This window comes from Pygoscelis adeliae, unplaced genomic scaffold (genome assembly GCF_000699105.1).
Source record: "Pygoscelis adeliae isolate BGI_AS28 unplaced genomic scaffold, ASM69910v1 Scaffold13, whole genome shotgun sequence".
Lineage (NCBI taxonomy): Eukaryota > Metazoa > Chordata > Aves > Sphenisciformes > Spheniscidae > Pygoscelis > Pygoscelis adeliae.
Genome location: NW_008824499.1, coordinates 380,229 through 398,197, shown reverse-complemented (window position 1 = coordinate 398,197; position 17,969 = coordinate 380,229). Strand labels below are relative to the sequence as shown.

General features: G+C 43.9%; 2 protein-coding genes across 2 annotated transcripts in view; one reads left to right on the top strand and one right to left on the bottom strand.

Annotated features, from left to right (window-relative positions):
- FRMD5 (FERM domain containing 5) overlaps nucleotides 1-1,694 on the top strand; it is a 30,665-nt gene extending 28,971 nt beyond the window's left edge. Inside the window, exon 13 of the mRNA XM_009321506.1 lies at nucleotides 1,507-1,694. Within this exon, the coding sequence (XP_009319781.1) occupies nucleotides 1,507-1,694 (188 nt within the window). The remainder of the gene's footprint in view (nucleotides 1-1,506) is intronic.
- A 4,030-nt stretch (nucleotides 1,695-5,724) lies between these two features.
- WDR76 (WD repeat domain 76) lies at nucleotides 5,725-15,026 on the bottom strand. Its single transcript, XM_009321426.1, has 10 exons — nucleotides 14,981-15,026; nucleotides 14,000-14,120; nucleotides 13,096-13,197; nucleotides 12,966-13,009; nucleotides 12,721-12,874; nucleotides 10,775-10,927; nucleotides 9,162-9,376; nucleotides 8,500-8,652; nucleotides 6,900-6,953; nucleotides 5,725-6,071 (listed from the first exon to the last, which is right to left on the bottom strand). Exons 2-10 carry the CDS (start codon nucleotides 14,072-14,074, stop codon nucleotides 5,816-5,818), a joined length of 1,206 nt encoding a protein of 401 aa, XP_009319701.1. The 5' UTR covers nucleotides 14,075-14,120; nucleotides 14,981-15,026; the 3' UTR covers nucleotides 5,725-5,815.
- Between the last annotated feature and the right edge of the window lie 2,943 nt (nucleotides 15,027-17,969).

The window sequence follows — 17,969 nt, the reverse complement described above, 5'->3', positions numbered from 1 at the left end:
TGCCAGGCAGGCGTAGCTCTCGCTTTAAACACGTCATCTTGAGGTCATCTTTTAAGTCATCACCTCAAGGCAGGCAGATGCTTGTCCCAGGGCTTCCACAGCGGGGTTGGCCGTGCTGCCTGCACGGGGCTCCAGCTTGGCAGGGACCCCACTGTGCCTCTTTCTTTGGGGTGCAGGGGTTTGGCAGGGGAGGGCTGTGCCAGCCAGGAAGTAAATCCAGAAGGATAACTGTAAGGATTGCCTGTTGGGCTGCAGCAGGCTCAGCTGTCTCCAGTGGTGCTGCAGGGCAAGTTCGTCCCTGGTCCCCAGCTCAGGGCTGAAAGACATCTGCCTCAGTCTTCCCGCCAGTGACAACGGCTCCACCTTTTAAATAAATAACCATGAGGTTGTCAGACAACGATGATTTCCCCTTCTGCATACAAGGGAAGTTACAGGAGCAGCCTGAAAACCACCAAGAAGCGGCAGGAATGAGAAACAGCTCAGGCAGAACCGATTCATGGCAACTTCAGACAATGGCTTTTTAGTAAGAAGATACCTCATATCCAAGAACTTCAACTCTCCTTAATAAGTATGATTAGAAATTGAAACACCAAAAGAAAACTATTTAAAACAATTTGACAAGAATCCCAGCAAACACGACTAGATAAGGAGACCTACACACTCAGATTTCAGAAGGTCTTTCCAATGCCATCATCTTTAGGTAAACGGCCACAACCTGGTAGCAAAACAAAACCTTTTTTTTTTTCCCCTTTAAGGGAATATGTCTTTCTATTAAATGTTTCATTCTCTGCTGATGCAGAGAATAAATGTAGGTATCATACAAACAGCAACAGAAAGGCCATCAGCTAGCAAAAAAGGAAGGTGGGGTTTTTTTTTAAATAAAAAAACCAAAAACACTGGTAATAATAGCACTATCATGAGTTAGGAAAACCAGGCAAACAGCTGTATGGGAAATTCCAGAATCCACCAGGAAAGAAAAAGATTAAAACACACTAGCACCCTTCCACAATCTTCACTGACCTTTTATCATTCTCCTTTAGTACAAATAACTGCATTAGTAGGTATCCAAAGCACTGAAAAAGGAACAGTCATAAAACTGAAGGGGAACCAGGAGTTACTTTGGGATTTGGGGTACACTACCTGTGGCATAATTAATTTTAAAAATCACGTTAAACCTTACTTTGTCATAAAATATTTGCATTCGTCAGTGTACCTTTACATTTTTGTGCTTTAGCACAAGCGGGTCAGCAACACCGCATTTAGCAATCCTAAAGGTTCAGAGTGTTTCAGCCTTCAAGTGCCCTACTGTGCCTCGGGGATACAGGAGCAGGGACGCGTTTCCTTTGGCAACAAAACTGGGACTCCCACCTACTACGGAAAACTTGCTCTGGTTTCAACTGTTCTTACTAAGCTTGCACGTGGTTAAAGTTCCATTTAATAAAAGGGCGCAGGCGGAACAGGTGAATAAGTTTGTTTTAAGTGTCCTCCGTTTGCTCCTTGTGACAGTTGGACTCCTCTTTGTTTTGCTCCTCCTCCTGATCGTCCTTACCGAGTCCGACCTTGACACTGCCTTTTTCCGTGATATCCGCCAGACCCCCGAGTTCGAGCAGTTCCATTACCAATACTTTTGTCCCCTCAGGCGATGGTTTGCCTGCAAAGTCCGCGCCGTGGTAAGCCTGCTCATTGACACCTGAAGGCAGGAGTCGCCACGTAACTAGCCGGGGGCCTGGGGAGAGACCTGCCGCCGTCCCCCCGCACGTGGGACCTGCTGGGGCACCTTCGGCACACACACTAATCCTCCCTTCCCGACCCAGAGCACGGCACGGCTGAGGAGGCGGCTTTCCGGGAGGAAGAGGGGGGGTGGGCGCAGCCCCCGGGGCCTCCTCCTCCCCGTGCTCAGCCGCACTGCTCCTACCCCTGGAGACCGCACAACACTTTACCGTTTTGATTCTCACAGACGCGCGTACGACTTCGGAAGCACCGAGCAAAGAGAGGAATTTATTTTACTATTGCCACCCATCATTGTACAAGCATCAGCCGGGAGGCTCGCGATGCTGTATTATGCAGGAGCTTTAGCAATGGTGCTACTGAGTATTAATTTAAACACTCGTGTACTGTTACATTATTAAATCCGCCACTGTGCACACCACCACCTTCCAAGTACCGCTTTGCAGAAATCCCTCCCTGCTAACCGGAGGCTCCTACGCGGCGATGCGTGGCATGACACTATCGGGGGACGCCCCGGTTCCCCCCACTCCCAGGCGGGTGCGCGAGCCAGCTCCCCGCGGCACAGCATCGCCTGGAGAACAGGAGCCCTCGCCCTGCACTGCAGACTCAGCCTTTCGTCACTTTTTCTAAGCCTTGACGCGTCGGTGCTCCCAAGGGCAGGGAGAGCACGGGCAGGCGAGAGCACACCAGGCACTCTTGGCCAAGCGTAGCCGGTAGTGACCGTGTCGGATTTATTAGGAAGACCTTTAGCCTCCGAAAGTTGTACCTGTTTTGTAAAAAAAAAAAAACAAAAAAAACAAAAAACACCACACAAAAAAAAGAGACTGTTTCAAGGTCTATTTTAACAACGAAATGCTATTTTGTTATCGAATCTAATCAAGTCTTTTTTTACTTTACGGATTGGGTGACCGTGGTGCGCTGTACCAAGTGGTTCACGTTGAGCAAATGGTTAAAGAGTAAACGCTTTTGTAGCCTGGAAGCCTAACACCAGATTAACCCATTGCTAGTTTTGGAATAGAGAAAGGAGCTATAATTTTGTGACTTTTCTGAAGATAAAAAGGACAGAACTACAGGAGTGGAGGCGACACTGAACAAGCCAATGGACAACCATTAGATCTATCTGTTCTTAAGCAAAAATCAATAAAACCAACTCATCATACTTGTGTCATAACCACCGGGACCTTCAGTTACCTGGGAAGCAGAAGTCTATTTACACAGGGAGCAATAAAAGCCAGTTCTGTTAAGTTTTGGTTGAGAAGTTGGACATACTTAACAAAACAGGTGAAAACAGGTGAGCAAGTTTTATTTCATCTCAGGGAGAGATTTTACGTAAGCTGGGGCCATAACTGCAGTTTTAAAAAGCCTGATTTTCATGTTCTTGTCTCTGAGCATCCCACCATCCTTTACCGCATGCGTGCGTGAGCGCCGCTCCCCGCTGAGGCCGGCTCCTGCCCGGTGCGGACCCGCTTAGCCGGCGCCGGGCAAAGGAGTGTGACGATGACGTTGGTCGATCCAACACCACGGCAAGTCGGCCAGACTTGGATCGTTTGTCACTGCAATAAAGAGAGAGAGGTCCCGTTTAACTACTGTCTGTTTGCGGGGGGAATAAAGACCTAAGCTGTCATGTCTCGCCGCTGAGGACGCAGCCGCGGCCGCTCTCTTACAGCACAAGGGCCGAGGAGGGTTTCGCGTGCAGCCCCTGACTCTTGAGCAGGCAGGAGCCGTCACGCGCGCTGCCGGGAGACGGAGGATCGATTTTTACATGATAGCCTGTTTTATGCAACATAGCAAAATTAACTCTTAGTGTAGTGTTCCTACCTCAGCCCGTAGTTAATGGTGTTTCTATGCAGTGCGTGATAGTCCCGAACCTGACGTTTTTCACCCCGGGTTAAAGATGCAGTGTTCCCTCCTCCTCACTGCTGATGTACCGCGTGATGTCGTAACAGCACAGCCCCGTCTGCCAGCGAGGCGCCCGGCCCCGCGCGCCCCGCACATGAGACATCGTCCTTCCAAACAAAGTGCAACCTCTAAGTACTGACCTTGGAAACCTTCTACATCGGCTTACTCTAGAATAGCGATAAATGCCAGCCCTAGTTTACCTCTGCAGTTTTCACCCAGCGTTTTACTGCAAAACCACGAGAACTGGTGATTTTTCATTGTATGTTTTTCCTGTACGTTCCATATTACGTCTTGTGTTTCACTACCTGTTAGTTTTACCTGTCTTTATATTAAAATGTTGTTTCCATAGATTCTTATATCAGAAGAAAAATCTCGTAATAGCATACTGCATCTTTAAGCAGTAGACGGTAAAAAAAAAAACCTGAAAATGTGAATTTCTTAGTTTTCATAAAAAAAAAAAATCTAGAAATTAACCTTTCATGTGCCAAATACTGTAAGTTACATATTTCCTTCAAAATGTACCTTTTTTCTACATATTCAATACCTTAGTTAGCATAAAATCATTGGTGCCATGAAAAGTATTTTTAAATTTAAATAAATATTTAAATATCATGAAAACCAGAGTTGGTATGAGATTTCTTCAGTATTTATGGTGTCGGTACCAATTCTTTTACTGGAGTAAAAACTCAGCTCAAAACCCACGAGGAATTTGGCCTTTTAGCCACCCACGCACCAAAGTTACCAGAAGGCTCCAGCCACGAGCGCGGCGGGGGAGCACGCCCCGCTGCAGCAGTTCAGGCCTCCGTCGGGCACGGCAGGAGCCTGCCCTCGGCTGCCCCTGGCCTCAAGACCCGTCTGCTTGGCGTTGCTTTACGAGCACGCATCGCTGCTCGGGGGGAGCAGACGCAGCCCAGCCCAGCGATGCACCTTGCAAATCGGAGAGGCAAACGCGCCCGCTTCCCCCTGCTCCCCGTTCTGCTGAGCAGTTAACCAGGGCCTGCGCAGCACCCATAAAACAGGATTTCGTTGCCCATCCCAGCACACTGAATGGCAAGGAATGCGCACCCCCAAACTAACGGCAGAGGCTGGAGAGTAACTCCCAGCTTACTCCCAGAGTAACTTCAGGACATCAGGGGATTCCTGTTGTAGCAGGACGCTCGTTCTGCCGTCAGGGCATCAACTGGGAGCACTAAGCCAGCAGTACCAAAAACGATACGGGTGCATTCGGACCTACTGCAGCCGAACTGCCTCCTCCAGGGCAAAAGCAACCCACACCAGTTGCTGCACTGGCTGCAAAAGCACGGTCGTGCCGCGACCCTGCAGTGGCAGAGCCCTGCAGGACCCACCTGTCAGCACTGGAGCGCATAGGCTTATAAAAGCAATAGCCTCTCACCAGTATCTGATCTTTAACGGTGTCTTTGGTGTCACCGACACACAACACGTGACGATTTTTAACGCGAGCTCCGCTGAGCTATTTCAGTCGGGCACAACACAGCCCTCCTCAGAGGGGCCTGCAGGTGCAGACGGGGGTGCCGAGATGCCAGCAACCCTCAACGTGTGGCCCAGGACCACAACGCCTCTGCAGCACCATCCCTCAGCGCCACTCCAGTGCCTGCAGACTGCTCTGCCTACACCGTGACAACTCCAAGTTCAACTCACAACCACGGAGCTTCCCTAGAAACTGTGCCCAGTGCATCGGCCTACACGGAGACCTTCCTTCTGCCTCCGGGAAGGATTTAATTAGACATCTTTCTTACTTACGGGACAAATTTTTCTGAAGCCATGGATACTGAACACTTACCAGCCTGAAGAGATTATGGGACCACCACGCAAGCTGGTAGAGAGTGAGTGCTCCAGATTCTCTTGTGAAAATCATGAAGAAGTGCCTCATACATGTAGCAAGTATCCTACTGATCCAACGTTTTTTCTTTTTTCGAAAAACCACTTCGCTATTGGGGAAAAATACCTATTTTGGTACAAACTGGCTGTCATACCAGGATTAATTTTTTTTTTTTTTTTAATTAAAGAAGAGAATGCCAAAGGTAGTTTAGAAGATTTATTTTAAAGCTTTTAAAATACACTTTTGTCCTGAGAAAATACAGTTAGCTTAGGAACAGCTTAATATGGATTAAACAAATTTAATGCAAAAAGGGGAGGGGAAAAAAAAAAAGTATCTGAGCCACTTTTTTTATTCTTTGAACACATGAAGGCGGCCACTGGAGTTGCCACCCACTAAGATGTTCTTACTGGGATGAACCACGTTAATGGAACACACGGAACCAAGGCAGTCAAGGTTATAAAAAGAGTGCAACAATTTTCCAGTATCTTGGAAGACTTCTATTTGTCTTGGTCGTGCCATGCTGCCCACCACGAAGCAGTCCTCCTGTTTAGGGTCCCATATTGCTCTGAACCTAGTTAACCAGCGTCCCGTGTTATTGTTATGTCTTCAGAGAAACAAGCAGGGAGAAAAAGAGAGAGAGAAACATCCCTCTTATTGAATCCAGTATTTGTAAGTATCATCATTTATGTCGTATTTGCTTAAACCCATCTTCCTCGCCTCCTAAACCATCAGCACTTTCGCACACTGGACAGATCGTGCTGCTCCGATCCATGCAGTGGATCACTACCCTGTCATGGGTGGGATGGGGCAAAGAAATGTAATGGAGCGAGAAGACAAAGCAGAGGGTACTTCGACATTAGTGATTATCAGTCAAAGTAGTTATGCTTCATGGTTGCATATTTTAGTAAAAATAGGGCAAAAATGCATCAAGCCTTTTGATAAACTGCAAGCTAAGAATTTTCAAGGCAGTCACTGATCTAGTTCCAGCTCCTTAGCAAACCAACTCTGACAGCGATTCGCCCTTCTACCCAAAAACATGCTCTTTACCATTAAGAAGTGACCTTTAATATTTAAAAAAATGCGCAAAGAAAAAGCATTCTGCAACAAAACACATTTCAAAAGTCACAAAACGGTCTGTTCCAGGTACACAGGAAGACACTAAAGCTTCCCTGCAGACTTTACTGACTCGAAGCGGGCTATGCGCCCGTCGTGCTTTATGAACAAAAGCCACTGTAGGCACCCGTGAGGACTAGGGCAAATTCTCAGGCTAGGAGGGCCCTAGGGCTGCTCTCGCTTCCACAGCTGCCAATGAGCCCGAGGCTGGCTGGAAACAACAGGGCGCAGCCTCTGCGCGCCCACCGCTTATGCCACAAGTGCACTTGAGCGGAACTGCCACAGCGCGCTGTCTTCAGCCCCAGTGCGTTCAGCTTACCTGACGGTACTGAGAACGGAGACTGTCGATGACAAAGAGGTGGTGTCATAGACCCTATAACACAAAACAGCGTGTTAATAAAATGTACACGTGTTAAAAAAGGCAGCCCTTTCCTCATAAAGCACCTTGCACAGATTAGACCACACAGGAGTCTGGAATATAGTAACGAACAGCACATAGACATCCAGCTCAAATCCGAGCACCAACATTCCATCTGAAATTACTAAATTTGCTCTTTTAATTGGATTTGCTTTTAGCTAGAACTGAAGGTCATCCTTTCTGAAAGCTGTTATATGAAGAGAACAAGAATGGCTTGCTAGGACAAATGACAGGCTCCTCTAGCCCAGTATCCTGTCCGTTTAGTCACTGCACAAACAGGCTGCCCGGGGAAGAACGCAAGAGAAGGGGAAACACACGCAGGAGTGAAATCCCACCACTACCAGCTTCCAGTGCCAGGACTTCCTCAGGCAGGCGTGAGCCTGACTGACTGAGAAACCGTCAACAGAGCTCTTGTTCTGGGCTCTCCTTCACCCCGATAAACTTTTAGGATCCCAAACCCCCTAGGGCAAAAAGTTCAATGAGCTGCTGAGTTAAAAGCTGCTTTCTTTTTACTTTGGAGGAGGCAGTGAATAAATGATCCTCTATCTGTTTTCTCCATTCTGTCGAGCACAAAAACTCTGGTTTACTCATATCCATTTTGTGCTCTGACACTTGCTGTTAGCGCCAAGGATCTGTAATTTTCACAACCAAGCCTACTACGGAGAACACATCTTCAATTATCTATAGTAAATACATCACAGGAAAGAAAGCATTATAGCAACACAGAACTCACACAAAAGAACTCTCTCCTGTGTATGTGGAAGGGGAAGAAAGAAAATCACCTTTCCAGACAAAACATGTAACGCTGTAATAACTGCACCATATCCAAATTCTTTCCAGAACATGTGTAGTCACCCCATCTTTTAAAAAACACAAGCAATCTGTAGAGTCGAGGCCTGATTTTCAGCCTGGCCTTAACTGGGCCCCCCATTCTGTACCTGCTATTTTTTGATAAAATTTAGGACTTCTAAACATGTACACAGCAAATATGCAGATGCAATCAGGTATTCACATGAATAGATTACCTAAATTATGGTCACAAAACTAGAGAGTAGAAAGAAAAACTACATCTGTAATACAATTCACAGCAGTTTAAATTACCAAATTGTAGACTAGTTACAACAGAGCTGATCTTATCATACTTTTAAGTACCAGCAGCTAAAAATAAATTCAGTTTCTAACCATTTTGTATTCATATTCATGAGCCAGGTTTTTGGTTGGTTTGGGGTTTTTTGTTTGTTTGTTTTAAAGACTAACAGTACCTCTATATTTTACTGCTCACTGTTAAATATTCTTCAGGAAAATGAGAAGTAGGAAAAAAAAAAAACAAACCAAAAACCATGCAACATTAAAAATGCCAATGCAGGAAAATGTCACTTTTTAAAAAAGTGATAAAGACAGAAAGCTCTCAATGATGGGTAATGCAGACAGGAAATAATAATAATAAAAAAATACCAGTTGACATTTTCCATAAAGCTTATTCCTTCTCACACCGTCTTACCTCAGCTTATCATCAGCACACACCGTCACCACTCTGTTCCCAGTTACAGGTGAGAAATATGCAGAAGCAACACTTTTTGTGTGTCCTTTGAGAGAGCTCACGGGCTTGTTCCCATTAGACTTCAGGTATCGAACATCATAAATACAAACATCCCTGCAACACATATCACACAGAACACTTTACAAGGTGACAGTTAAATAATTATTCTTATTCTCCATTTACCAAAAAAAAAGCTCAAGAGACACCGCAGGGTTTATGTGAGCTGTGTTTAGAACTTTACTTCAGCAGTGCGTATTCACTCAAACGGCCAGTGGCTCCAAAGGGTTTTGGGAGCACCAAAACCAGCCCAAACCAACAGCTCATCAAAATCCATCTACGCTGCAATCTGTCAAAAACCACAGGGACTCGTAAGACCATTTTGTACCCATTACCAAAAGGTAAAGGAAAGTCAAAGTGTATCACATTTTAAATCCTGCTAAGAACTAAAAACTTGTTTTCTAAAAAGATCAAGAAAGCTTTGACTATACACTGAGGCTGACAAATTGTCTGCCTTATCAACAGCTGCTCCTGCCCTCCAAATGTGCCATTTATAGCTGACTTCAGACAGCAGTGCAGACAGAACACTGAAAACACAGAATAACTGTTCATTTTGAGCTACATACACTGAGCCAGCAGCAATGAAATACTGTTTATTCACTGGGTGAACATGGACTGTCCTTGTTCTTTTGAAGCCAATGTCTGCAGAAAGCTCTGAAGACGTTCCTGGCGTCCGTCTGTCCACAACAGCGACGTCGCCATCCCAGTGTCCCACTATTGCAGTGGAGGCATTATCTTCCAAAAAGTCAAAGGAAGATAAGCTTTCTTCACTTCTGCATATCTGAGCATAGAAAAGGTCAAATGTAACCGAAACTATTCAATGAAATAGAGTTATTCATAATACCCAAAACACTCTATGGACTCTAGATTTCATGCTTTCCCTTTTTAATATACTAAAAATACTAATGAAGACTACCTAATTTGCTCCCTCCAGCCTTAGCTATCCATGTAGGTAACCTTTCTGTAAAACTGGTACGCTTTCCACAGAGGAGATAATTAACCATCCAAAACAAACTGGCAACAACACACTCCGAATTCTCTGTTAGAACTCTTACAATATCACTTCTATGGTCCAGTCATCAACGGCTGTTATCCTCGAGTGCATACTGAGCGAGGATTAATGGTTGCATTCCTTTCTCCAACGCTGCAGAAACCTTTAATCGGGTGCAGAAATGTGAATTTGGCTTCCTATAATTTGGGAGATCAGAATCAGGATGTCAAGCCATCTCATCCCATGGCAGTTTCCTCTCAAAGCAGCAACTAGCCACAAGTATAATAATGCTGCAGGAAAACTCCCACGTTTCAGCCCTCTCTAGGTGTGCAGACTCTTCCCATTAGCAGCTGTATTCTTTCCAACGGCAGTAATACTCCTAGAGGTATCACAGGTTGGCATAAGGTAAACAGAGCAGGAGAATGGCATTTCTCTTCCCCTGACCTTCTTCTTGCAAGCATTTGTCTCAAAGAGCGAGCCCCTCTGGACTTTCCTGCCCTCTTGACCAACCAATTGGAGATACCTCCCAAGCAGCTGGCCTGCCTGCAAGCCCACCAAAATTACTGTGCCTGTAAGGGTTGGGAAAAAAAGCTTTAAACTGTTGTAGCTTGTTATATTTTCCAGTGTTGGAGAGCTGAACAATGCAGATGTATCTGTCAAAAATAAGCAAACAAAGCAAGCATCATGAAGCTCCTCAGTTAGGCTGTCTGGCTCACCGTGGAGACAGTCACAGCATTTTGCTCACTTGAAGCCTGAGAAAAGCAAAGTCAACTCGTGCTTTATGTTGTTTTATAATGTTTATTTGGGGGGTGGGGGTGGGTTTGTAAGATTTAGTTCTTTAAATTGCTCTCGTTTGTCATTGTTAAAAGGTAATGCTTTTGAGAAAAGGCACATATTGCTTAAGTACAGAGATATGAAATTAAATTCAATAATTGCAACTGTCTCTGCAGGAAGGAAGTTGGGAGTACCCAAGCTGTTACTATGTTTTATTCAGTGGGAAGCACCTCCCTATTTTTATGATGTTAATTAAAGGTTACTTTATGTGTCCTTGTGGAAATGGAATCCTGAATTTCTCGTTAACAAAACAACCAACAAATAACAACTTGGGCACAACGAGACTAAAACTTCACAGCAGTGCATACCAAGAGATTTCCAAGGAGTCTGCAGCACAACTGAGGGAGCACTCACCTCATCAAAGACAGCTCTAGTAACATCACCACATCGCAGAGTTTCATTGCTTAGAGACAGCAAGTGAGCAGGATTAAATGGAGAAAAATGCATGCAGCTGACCAGGTAATTGTGTGGAATAAAGACATGTGCTCCTTCTTCAGACTTAGAGTTCTGAAAAACAATTGAGATTCAATGGACACAGATGCTAATCACTGTAGTTATTTCTATTAATTTCGAAGTAAAGTCTCTGTTTTTCAAATGTTCTCAGTCTGCTCTGGATAACTGTATGGAGGAGGCAGTAGGGTGCTTGATGTGTGGAGACATCAGCACAGGTAACACAGGCAGCAAAACCGCTTCGGGGCACAGCGTGCCCAGGCTAACGTCTTACTGGAACAAAGGGAGTTTCACCTCTGCGTGGAAAAGAGAACTGCCCTCACGTGGACCACTCAACACAGCACTGCTAAGCTACAGACTCCCTCCCACTACCATTTTCACCACTACACAAGTAATTTAGCTCAAAAGAGCACTAAGAGTTTACTCTCAGTTTCAGAATTCTGTTTCCTAATTAGGAAAAGCTGCAACTTCCTGCTGTAATTTAAGTGCACTCCTGTTGTTGCAGTCATCAATACGGTATCTGCACATCGATATCTGGCTCTTTTTCACTGACAGAATTGGTTTCTCAGTTACCACAGCTGAACACCTTGCTGAGGACCAAACGTATGTATATGCCTTTTACATCAAAATATGTACACGCTAGGTTACTTAGAACTCAAGCTAAATGATAGTGACCCAAACTGAATGTAAAGCATAATATCTTCTCTTCCAATTTTGGCATCATTCAAGCTCTGTTATTTTAAAAGAAACTGAATAGACCATTTTGGAACAAGTACCGGTTCATTCCACAAAGATTACTCTGCTCCCAAACTCAGTCAAGTCCAACTCACTCCAGGAAAACAAAAAAAGAGTAGCTTTAACAATTCTAGGCTTCCACTGAAATGTCTTTACAAGGCCACAAAGAGCCTGCAGCACTCAGAGACCTCAGCCTCCCCGTCACCAGATCACACTCTTTGACAGGTAGTAGCCGCAGCTGCAGTCAGATCTTTCTAAATTGTATGGAGCAGTTTAAACTTCTTTATAATTGATTAAGAGTCTCAGAGTTGATCAGTTTCCTGAAGCTGTCAAAGCAGAAATGACTTGAAACATGAGAGGTTAATGGCATTGAGAAAAATGAAAAGAAAATCTGCATGTGTGTGAACTTCAAGCAGCTGGTTTGGATGACGTGGGACCAAAGTGGAGGGTGCGGGGGGAGGTTACAAAGGTGTAAGTCAAGGGCATGAATAAGGATTCTTGTTGCAGGAGTAATTAAGGCAATTCAGAAATGATGGTGAGACTATCTGCAAAGCCCTCAAAAGTTTTCAAAGCGCCACATGCTAAGCTATTTTTCAGAGACAATGTATGTAAATATGTGCCAGCATATATATTGACACAGCAATTTTCTCTCTGCTGTCTGGAAAAACAGTGACTCACTGCAGCTACCCAAAATTTGTACAAACTCAAAAAACAAATACTTGAGCATCCATTTCCCCTCACTCGCCAAAACCTAGCTGTGGTATTGCTACAAGGGTACTGTAATTAGATCCTGAAACTCTCAACAGTGAATTGCAATTTCAACCCTCACTGATAATATTATTTCAGCTAGTGATGCATTTTCTTCCACTCTGCCCCCAAAAATTACCAGTGCAACCTTTCCTCCCATTAAACCTGGGCTTGCCAAGAACCAGACAGACCTTTAAAGCAATTCTGGTGAGTCTCAATTTAACAGACACCCTGGTGTTATCCGTAAGAACGGGGAAAGTCTAAAATACCATCGCGAGTCAGACAAAATGACGCTCCAGGCTGTGCCCCATCTGCGTCCATCCTGCAACAAACAGCTCTGCCAGGTGAAGAGCACACTAACAACTCACCACATTCCACAGACCGATCTGCCCGGACTTGTCTCCAGCTGCCACAAAGATGATGCTTTCAGAAGGATGGATAGCCATAGAACTCACTCGATATTTCACAACCTTTTTAACGTTATCTTCACTGAGGACCATGCTGTTCAGGCTGTCTTGGTATCTAGACAACATCATTAAAACGTTAGCTATTCAAGAGAAGAAAGAAGGAGAACAAGACAATACCCAGTTTTTAGCTGCTGTCTTCAGATTACCTTTTCATGTCACGTGTGCGCTTTTCGGTATCGTTAGCTTTCATCTACAGATAGAAAGGAAATATTTATCAGAATTGGAACCCAAGCTAAATTACTTTATCCAAAAGCAACTAATTGTGACTAATAATACCTCACTTATCCTCATCCACGTAGTCAGTAAGTCCTCTGTCAATTTACTGTCCCCCATCTGATCTTCGGGTACCATTGGCAAAGGTCCGGCCGGAACTTGAGGCTGGAACAACATCAGCAATTTTTGTAACTCAAACCAACTAAAATTACAAATAGGGTGAACTGTTACTTTCCACACACCAGATATTCTGAGAACACACCTATGATAATACAAGAAATAAACATAACAACAACAACAAAAGTTTGTATCAAATCTTATTAAAAAGATAAATAAAACTTTACTAAACATAACAGCAAAGACAAATAGCTACCCTACATTTTTTCCTCTCCTTTCTGATACTCCAGCAAGGTTGATCTTCAAGAACTGTATTACAGAGATTTAGCTTTATTCTCAGCACCATGAGAATTCTCACCTCAGAAATTCCCGTCTCAGAGCAATAGAATTTTTGCTTGTTACTATATAACTACTTCAAACAGGTAGCAAATATTTCAAAGGAAAATGAACTAGATCAAAAGTTACAGTGAAATAACATTAAAGCAGAGTAATAAAACTTTGAATTTAAAGCTGCTCAAATCTATGGGCTGTTGAAAAATGCATAATACCTCAGGACCTTTCTGATCATCTAAAACTGCACTATTTCATCAACCTGAGTCACAGAACATTGTGACTTCCACAATATTCTAACTTTCAGAGGACATGGGAAGCCTGCTATTCAACATGCTCGAGGGTGAAAGAATTTACCTTTTATTATTGCCACTGTATAACGTACCTTCACAAACGTCTAAAGGTTTTTACAATAAGCTCAGCAATGACAAGTATTATCAGTCAACTTCACCAGCACCGTTTTTATAAAGCTTCTGTGTATACACACACACCCCTCTCCTCTAACCCTTCCCAATCTTACATATTCCTCTGCTCCTGGCTGGGCAGGCATCTCTGGCATTGGAATTCCTGACGGCTCTACTCTTTGTAAGCGCATAGATCTTCGACGTACTGTTTCATCTTCTACCTTTTTAGGCTTAGCTCTAGAACAATTAAAACATTTCAAAATTACAAACACAGTTAAATAACATAAGCCCTCTGCATTTAAGTACAAGACTACACAGTAGTTTCAGATGTATAGCTCTAACACCTTGGCCCAGACTTACAGCCTAACTAGTTCTGGTTCACTTTAGGAGGGCTGCAATTACTTTTTCCTTCAGCAATAGCAATGAACAACAAAAAGAGCACTTTGCAATGCACATATATGTATTGCATTTTTGTTTCACTTGCAATACATCCTGCCATTGTCGCTTCTCTTCTCAGCCCTCCTTATGTATAATTCATCTTTCCACTCATTGATCTAGTCATCTTTTTCCACTTTCTTTCATCATATATCTTATTTGTTATTTGGACTTAAGCTCCTTTTTCTGCTTTGCCTGGCACAGTTTTGGCACTGCCAAATGTCTTTTCTTCTACACTAATTGGTTACCCTATCCCTTGCATCTAGTTCTCCCCCTCCCCTTTCTTTCCCACGCCTGTTCCCATCATTTAACAATTCTTTCTTTAGCCATCATGCCAAAATATGATCAGAAAAAAGAAAGGCACTTGAAATACCTTAACACAAATATCACAAAAAGAACAAATTCTGTCATTTAACAAATAAAGATATTCATACTGTCATTTTCTTTCCAAAGGATGGCAGAGGAGAGGCACTACCTAGAGGAGCTACCTGTTCATGAATTCATACAGCTTAAGATAATCAGTTATTCAGATTTAGCTTGATAGGGAGAACCCTCACTAGCTCTGCCTCTTCGCAGTATCAGGTATGTGCAGATGGAAGTGCTATAACAGCTAAAACACAATGAAGGAACAGTGATACAAATCTCATATATAGTTATTTTACCTTTTGGTGACGTGAGATGGTCTTTTAGTTGCAATTTGGTGAAGTCTTGCAGCTGACTTAAAGAGAAAAATAATATATTAAATATATATACAACAAGCATAAAAGATCAACCTGTATAAAATACAATTATCTAAAGGCTGCAATAAACTATATTGCGATTATTTATAACAATAACAAAAAGGGATTTTTAAGCATCGAGCTGTGTTGTGTCTGCTTTGCTTCCATGTACCAGCAAGAATTTCCCGATTTCTGTGAACAGCACACAGGAGCACAGCACAACCTGGATGTTCTGTAGCCCTTCTCTTTTACAGAACAAAGAAAATACTCTAAATGCTACGCACCAGACACAGGAAGACATTTAAAGTAGAACCTGTAACCACAGAGGCTGCCATTCACAGTGTTTTCTCCATTACATTTTGAAGACAGGCATTTAGAATCATAGACTCATTAAGGTTGGAAAAGACCTCTAAGATCATCGAGTCCAACTGTCGACCCAACACCACCATGCCCACTAAACCACGTCCCTCAGTGCCGCATCTACACGTCTTTTAAATACTGCCAGGGATGGTGACTCAACCACTTCCCTGGGCAGCCTGTTCCAATGTTTAACCACTCTTTCAGTAAAGACATTTTTCCTCATGTCCAATCTAAACCTCCCCTGGCACAACTTGAGGCCATTTCCTCTCGTCCTATCGCTGGTTACTTGGGAGAAGAGACTGACACCCACCTCGCTAAAGGTCAAGTCCTTTAGCTCATTTGGACTCCAGAAAAGTTTAGACACGTCCAGCTCACCGCTAAGACCACCGCTCCACTACCGCTCTAGCCAAAGCAGCTTCAACCCTGGCATGAAAAGATTTACCCGCTTCTTGGGTTTGGCAGCCCATACTGGCCAGTGCCAATGGTAACTCAGACGGCTATAGCTCCTTTTGCTAGTCTTTGCTACTCTGTGGACAGTGCTGTGATTACAGTCAGACTGCCCAGTCTTTACTGACCTCTCTGAGGATAACTGGAAGAAACGGAGTTATTTTTACTCAAGTTTCAGTTCTGGTGGTAAGGAGTCTTACTGCCTACTAGACAGGCCCAACCATGTCTTGCAGCCTGGTACAATGAGCAAGCAAGCATGCAGCCATTCAAGGAGGTAATTCACTCACTGCTGCCAGAAAACGGATATATTATGAATTTAAAAAAAGAGAATGAAAGAGTGCAGAAAGAAGGATAAAGATTTGGATTTAGTCATGTGATAGCATTTGAAATTCCACTGCCTTAACCTTCCTGACAACTTCTCCAACATGAGAAGAATTATAACGCACTTGTGTCCACCCAGACTGGACAGGACACAGGGAAGGACTCCAGCAGCACACACCCTGCAGGCTCTTCCCAAGAGCCTCTCAAGCACAGGGCAGTGAGCTGAACTGTCCCGACAGCCCGAGACCTGCCACCTGGTGCCTTTCAGGCCCTGCAGTGTATCAGTTCGATAACCAGCTAACCTGCGTGCACCGCAACTAAAATGCAAGAGCTCAATGCCCTCCTCGGGGGGTGCAGTGTACGGGAAGGGGTGGGACCACACGTTACACAAGCGAGCACGACGCTGCACGTACAGCACTCACACTGCCCAGAACACACACACGAGCACCTCCATGAGAGCATTTTACCCAAGGGTCACCTCATCTGGTCCTGCTGGGTCCGCAGCTCTGAGACTGCACACACTAGCGCGGCTGCGTGCTGCTGGTACGGAATACTGTATGAGTGGAGTTTTACTTTCTTCACTTTTTGTTAGTTTAACCAATGACTTTCCCTCTTTGGAAAAAGCTAACTAGTAGCACAAAACCCCATTTTTTTATCCAGTCAGGGCAGTCCTGATGTCTCAGGAAGTTTTAGTGGCTTTCCTCACACACCTGCCACCATTAGGGAAGGGTTTCACAACAAGGGGGATGACAGTACAATTATTACACTTGGAGAGTGCATTTTGATGCTACTTAGAATCTATACAAACCTCATGCAGCTTTAAAGCAGCAAAGAATTTAGCATTTTCTGTAATGTTCTTTAGTCTTTTCCTTTCATAAGCTGATAACTGTGAGTATCCATCCTACAAAAAGAAAAGCCAATTACTCTTCGTCGTACAGTTACATGGCCTGCAAGAGATGTCCCAGGCTTCTGGGAAGTGAGTTTCTAAATTGATTGTCTAAATTATTTAGAAATGGTTCGATATATTTGTCAACAAACAAAAAACCATACAAACTAGGGTGATCCCATATCAATACCAAAACTTGTCCATATAGGTACTAGCTTGCATTACAAAACTTACTCCTAGCATTAATTCTACAAAAAGGGCAGTTCATCAAAATCTTGCTAGAATGAAAACAATACTGAAGTGACTCAATGAACAAAACTTCAGCAATACAGCAAACATTGCACATAAATGAAACACAGCCTTAGATCAGTTTTATCTTTTATAGAGGAGAAGGTGGACTTGACAAGTTGAAATGATGATTTAAATATAAGTGAACACTGACAAAACTATCATATCTTACGACTGTATCCATCCGTAAAAACGTCTGGAAGATGGTTATTGACAGCACAAGAACACACTGGTGCTTTTGCTACCGGGTTTTATATACTCTGACTGATAGCAAGAGCATTTTTTTCAGCCCTTAGACATTCTGAAAGGGTAAAATGAAGTTTTATATTACCAGTCAGAGAGGTTAAAAAGAAAAAAACAAAATTACATAAAGTGGAAAAATACTTTCAAGTTTTACTTTTATAAATATAATAAATGTGTGTCTTGAGAACTGCAAAACCATCATCCTTCCTCTGCTGCAGCCAAGGAGCAAGTAAGTCTCGACTGACACCGCTGCTGCTCTGGAAAAGCAGCTCAGGGCCGGGCAACCCCCGCACCAGCTCGGACACAAGGGGCGCGGCGCCTCTCAGGGTCGCCCCCAGGCACTCACCAGAGGAGCGTCTCCCGCATCGCTCCCGTCGCTGTCCGCAT

Bases quoted from the DNA above. Each gene is read 5' to 3' on its own strand.
- WDR76 (XM_009321426.1), bottom strand. From the start codon at position 14,074: ATGCGCTTACAAAGAGTAGAGCCGTCAGGAATTCCAATGCCAGAGATG. The intron at 12,875-12,965 runs GTAATCTGAAGA...GATGTTGTCTAG, and splicing joins CGCACACGTGACATGAAAAG to ATACCAAGACAGCCTGAACA. The intron at 10,928-12,720 runs GTGAGTTGTTAG...ATTGTTTTTCAG, and splicing joins AGATCGGTCTGTGGAATGTG to AACTCTAAGTCTGAAGAAGG.